The sequence below is a fragment of the Halictus rubicundus genome, unplaced genomic scaffold (genome assembly GCF_050948215.1).
Source record: "Halictus rubicundus isolate RS-2024b unplaced genomic scaffold, iyHalRubi1_principal scaffold0065, whole genome shotgun sequence".
NCBI classification, from domain to species: Eukaryota; Metazoa; Arthropoda; class Insecta; order Hymenoptera; family Halictidae; genus Halictus; species Halictus rubicundus.
The window spans coordinates 725,974-731,196 of NW_027488606.1; the positions used below are offsets into that span (position 1 = coordinate 725,974).

General features: G+C 54.0%; 2 protein-coding genes across 2 annotated transcripts; both read left to right on the plus strand.

The window, feature by feature from the left end:
• The first annotated feature begins 1,044 nt into the window (after window positions 1–1,044).
• On the plus strand, window positions 1,045–2,108 carry LOC143363592 (uncharacterized). Its single transcript, XM_076804156.1, has 2 exons — window positions 1,045–2,028; window positions 2,073–2,108. The coding sequence occupies exons 1-2, from the start codon at window positions 1,045–1,047 to the stop codon at window positions 2,106–2,108; spliced, it is 1,020 nt and encodes a 339-aa protein (XP_076660271.1).
• Window positions 2,109–2,301: 193 nt separating this feature from the next.
• On the plus strand, window positions 2,302–3,861 carry LOC143363593 (uncharacterized). The gene has a single exon (XM_076804158.1). The coding sequence runs from the start codon at window positions 2,302–2,304 to the stop codon at window positions 3,859–3,861; it is 1,560 nt and encodes a 519-aa protein (XP_076660273.1).
• Window positions 3,862–5,223: the final 1,362 nt, after the last annotated feature.

Consider the following 5,223-nt stretch of genomic DNA (forward strand, 5'->3'; position numbering starts at 1 on the left):
GAAGTCCCCGAACGGTCGCAGTGTCTTCGCTCGCGCGTTACTCGATCCCGGGTCCGAAATGTCATTCGTGACGGACGATGTCGTGCAAGCGTTACGTCTTCCGCGCCGGAACGTGGAGGTTCATTTGACCGGATACCAGGAGATAAACGTGGGCACGGTACGCCACGAAGTGTCCGTGTTACTTGCGTCTAGTCGCGACTCCAAGTTCCGACTCGCGTTAAACGCGCTGGTGACGCGAAAAATTACCGCTCCGACTCCAGCGGTAGAAATTAACGACGAGAAGTGGACTCACCTCCACGGACTTCCGTTGGCCGACGAGGACATCCGCTCTCCGAACAGGGTGGAATTACTTCTCGGGGCAGATGCGTGTGGTCACCTCCTCCTCGAGAATCGAGTCGGACCAATGGGCACTCCTCCAATTGTTCGAACGCCCTTCGGCTGGGCGCCGATGGGCACAACCTCATCCACGAACCACGACAGCGCTGGACCTCGGGTGCGATCCTTGCTAGTTCAGCCTGCACGAGACCTCCGAGACGATTGGCAGAGTTTCTGGGAACTGGAGGAAGTGCCAACGAGTACAATAAGCACGCCTCAGGACGAAGCATGCGAAAAGCACTTCCAAGATACGCACCGCAGAGATCGGGAAGGACGCTACGTTGTGCGCTTACCGTTCGTTGCCACCCCAGGCACCGATGTCGGAGTTCCGCGATCGGCTGCCGTTCGCTTGCTCTTATCGTCCGAAAGGAGACGAGAAAGGGACGAGACGCTCCGACAGAAATACTCCGAATTCCTGGAGGAGTACGAACGGCTCGGGCACATGGAGTTCGTCTCGCGGCACTCGACTGGCGGGGGGGAGAATTACCTTCCGCATCACGCCGTGTGGCGGGAAAAACCATCCGGGAAGAAAATAAGAGTAGTGTTTAATGGCTCTTACGTTTAATTAACGACTACCTGGCTGCCGGACCGAAGCTCCAAACTGACCTCTGGGCTGTAATAACGAGGTGGCGATTCCATCGGCATGCCTTTTCGGCGGACATTGTAAAAATGTTTCGCCAGATCAAGGTGCACCCAGAGGACAGGGACTGGCAGAGGATCGTCTGGAGGAACGATCCAAGCGAGGAAGTACGGGACTTCCGTTTGACGACGGTGACCTACGGCACGACGTCGGCTCCGTACCTCGCCTCGAGAGTACTGCTCCAACTTGCCGACGACGAGAAGGCTCGATTTCCGCGGGGTGCAGCGATCCTCCGAGCGAATTCGTATGTCGATGACATTCTGGCCGGAGGAGATGACATCGACGACACCGAGGAGGCTCGACGTCAACTCACGGACACCCTGACGGCGGGCGGATTCCCGCTGGATAAGTGGGCGACCAACTACTTGTCGTCGAGCTCCGGTCTCGTTCAGTTGTTGCAGGGTCACCAAGAGGCAGGAGCACTGGGACTCAAATGGAGCACGGCGAACGACACTCTGTCTCTTGCGGCTCCGAAGCTCAGGACTGCCACATCAGGTCAACGATGGACCAAACGATCGGTTTTGTCTGAGACGGCCAGGCTTTTCGATCCATTGGGGTGGCTGTCTCTGATCAGCATTGCCGCGAAGATCCTGCTGCAGGACCTCTGGTTGTCTGGATTGTCGTGGGACGAGCCACTGTCTGAGCTGTTTTCCGAGCGATGGAAGCAACTTCGATTCGAGATGGAGAGGACCGATCGAATCACAGTTCCGAGATGGATTGGCTATCGTGCGGCGACCAGCGACAGTATAGAGCTGCACGGATTCAGCGACGCGTCGGAAAGGGCATACTCCGCAGCCGTCTTCATAAGGGTGCCAGTTACCGGTGCAAGGGCCGAGACGCACCTACTGATGGCGAAGACCAAGGTCGCTCCAACGAAACCACAGAGCATTCCCAGGCTGGAGCTGTGCGGCGCTCTACTGCTGGCCCGATTGCTGAGAGCAGTAGGAGATTCGATGCGGCCTCACAGCGTGACTATGCATGCGTGGACCGATGCATCGGTCGTCCTAGCCTGGGTGAGGTCTCATGCTTCCAGGTGGAAACCGTTTGTGGCACATAGGGTGGCCGAGATCCAGCGCCTGCTACCGGACGTTGAGTGGCGACACGCGAGGACAGACGAAAATCCTGCGGACCTTGCCACGCGTGGGATTTCAGCGCAGGTACTGGTCGACGATGACCTCTGGTGGAGCGGTCCCTCGTGGTTGTCAGGGCCTCAGGAGGATTGGCCTGGCGCACGTGACGTCGACGAGAGCGAGGCTCCGGAGCGCAGAGTGACGGTGACGACGACGATGGTAAGTAAGACGAAGTCCGGCGACCATCCCAGTCTGCGAGCCGTCTTCGAATCGCCCTGGGACCCTCTCCGATTCTCGTCAGCGTTGAGGCTGGTCCGAGTGACCGCGTATATGCGACGCTTCGCAAACAACGCTCGCTCCATCGGTACACCGCAGCACGGGTTCCTGACAGCCACTGAAATCGACGAGGCGTGGGTGAGCGTCCACCGAATGAGTCAAGCTGACGACTTTGGCGACGAACTTGCGGAAATGGAGAAGGGTAAGATAGTCAAATCGACCTCGACCCTCGTTTCTCTTCGGCCGATTATAGATCGTCAAGGTGTCTTACGAGTGGGAGGACGACTGGACCACGCAGCAGTTTCATTCGACCAGAGACATCCTGTGATAGTCGACCGACAGTCTCCGTTGGCATCATTGTTGATCCGGTCAGCTCATCTTCGGACGCTCCATGGGGGAGTGAACTTGACGCGGGCGACGCTCAGGCTCCGCCACTGGATTCCGCGAGACAAGACGCTGGTGAAACGGGTCGTAAAAGGTTGCGTTACCTGCACTCGACTCCAAGGGCGTACCAGCAACCAGCAAATGGGAATGCTGCCTGCCCAGCGAGTGCAACCAGCCAGGGCATTCTCGGTCAGCGGAGTCGATTATGCTGGTCCGATTCCGATGCTCATGACGAGAGCAAGAGGGCAACGGACCACCAAAGGATACATCGTCGTTTTCGTGTGCCTGTGCACGAAGGCGGTCCACTTAGATGTCGTGTCCGATTTGTCCTCAGCCTCCTTCATCGCCGCTTTCAAACGCTTCGTAGCCAGACGCGGAAGATGTCACCAGATGCTGAGTGACAACGCTACGACGTTCAGAGGTGCCGATCAGCTTCTGAAGCGCATGTTCAACGCTGCATCGACCTTTTACAAGGAAACGGCGGAATTGCTGGCCGCCGACGGAACGGAATGGAGGTTCATACCGCCGTATTCTCCTCATTTCGGCGGTCTGTGGGAAGCGGCCGTGAAATCCGCGAAGAGGCATCTACGACGCACAATAGGGGAACAACAGCTCACCTTCGAGGAGCTTTCCACCCTGCTGTGCCAAGTGGAAGCTTGTATGAACTCTCGACCCCTCTCCGCCTTGTCCGACGATCCAAATGATCCTCCCTTCCTCACGCCGAATCATCTGGTTAACGCTTCTTCTTTGTGCGCAGTTCCAGAACCGGGTGACGAAATCACGTACGACGCAGGCCGACGGAGATGGAACCTTGTATCCAGACTTCTGGAAGGTTTCTGGCAGCGGTGGCGTACCGAATACCTGAGCCAGCTGCAGACTCTCCCGAAATGGCAAAGGGCACGGGAGAATCTTGCTGTCGGAGCGGTCGTGCTCCTGAAGGACGATCTCGCGCCGCCTACGAAATGGCCTCTCGGACGAGTCGTCGAAGTGCATCGGGGATCCGACGGACGAGTACGTGTGGCTGCCGTGAAGACCGCTACCCGTACCACCACCAGAGCCATCCAACGCCTTGTACCGCTCATTTCCTCAGAGCATTCCACCGGCGAGGAAACATGACTCTTTTCACGGCGGGCGGTGCTTAGACGCACACTGTATATATTGCAAATAATTGTAAATAACTGTAAATATCTGTAGTAATATCTGTATTATTTCGTTGCCGACCCGACAACGAGGCGGGCGGTATGTTCGAACAATCAGCTGTTCGGTGCCGATGTGCGTCCGCACGCACACACAGCAAATTAGCGAATGTCGAACCTTGTTTGTATCGAGGACTCGGCCGTCGTCGCGGTTCGTCTCCCTCCCTCCCCGCACACTTCGGGCGGACCGAGTAGTTCGGGGTGCGCGGCGAGGGGAGAGAGCCGCGTCAATATACACGGCAATCCGTCGAGCCCTCGCTCTCTTTTCCGAGAATCGCAGTGGTAACACTAATAAATCAGTTAGCTCTCCCACAAATCACATTTTATTTCTCTCAATCATTCGGATCGTAAGTTAAAGGTTCCTCGTTACGGAACCCAACGAAGACCCAAAACAGATAGGATAGAGAATAGTATAGGATAAATGAAATTATAGGATAGAGGATAGGATAGGATACAGGATAGGATAGGATAGGATAGAGAATAGTATAGCATAGATGATATTATAGGATAGAATATAAGATAGGATAGAGGATAGGATCGTATAGAGGATGGGATAGGTGATTGGATAACATAGAGGATAGGATAGGGTAGATGATAGGATAGAGAATAGGATAGGATAGAGGATAGGATAGGATAGAGGATAGGATCGGATAGAGGATAGGATATGATAGAGAATAGTATAGGATATAGGATAGGATAGGATAGAGGATACGATATTATAGAGGATAGGATAGGATAGAGGATAGGATCGGATAGAGGTTAGGATAGGGGATTGGATAGGATGGAGGATAGGATAGGATAGAGGATAGGATAGGATAGGGGATAGGATAGGGTAGAGGGTAGGATAGGATAGGATAGAGGATAGGATAGGATAGAGGATAGGATAGGATTGAGGATAGGATAGGATAGAGGATACGATATTATAGAGAATAGGATAGAGGATAGGATCGGATAGAGGATAGGATAGGGAATTGGATAGGATAGAGGATAGGATAGGATAGAGGATAGGATAGGATAGAGGATAGGATAGGGTAGAGGGTAGGATAGGATAGGATAGAGGATAGGATAGGGTAGAGGATAGGATAGGATAGAGGATAGGATCGGATAGAGGAAAGGATTGGATAGAGGATAGGATAGGGGATTGGATAGGATAGAGGATAGGATAGGACACAGGATAGGATATGATAGAGGATAGGATAGAGGATAGGATAGAGGATAGGATAGAGGATAGGATAGAGGATAGGATAGAACATTGGATAGGATAGAGGATAGGATAGGATGT

Bases quoted from the DNA above. Each gene is read 5' to 3' on its own strand.
- LOC143363592 (XM_076804156.1), top strand. From the start codon at position 1,045: ATGTTTCGCCAGATCAAGGTGCACCCAGAGGACAGGGACTGGCAGAGG. The intron at 2,029-2,072 runs GTGAGGTCTCAT...TGTGGCACATAG, and splicing joins CATCGGTCGTCCTAGCCTGG to GGTGGCCGAGATCCAGCGCC.
- LOC143363593 (XM_076804158.1), top strand. From the start codon at position 2,302: ATGGTAAGTAAGACGAAGTCCGGCGACCATCCCAGTCTGCGAGCCGTC.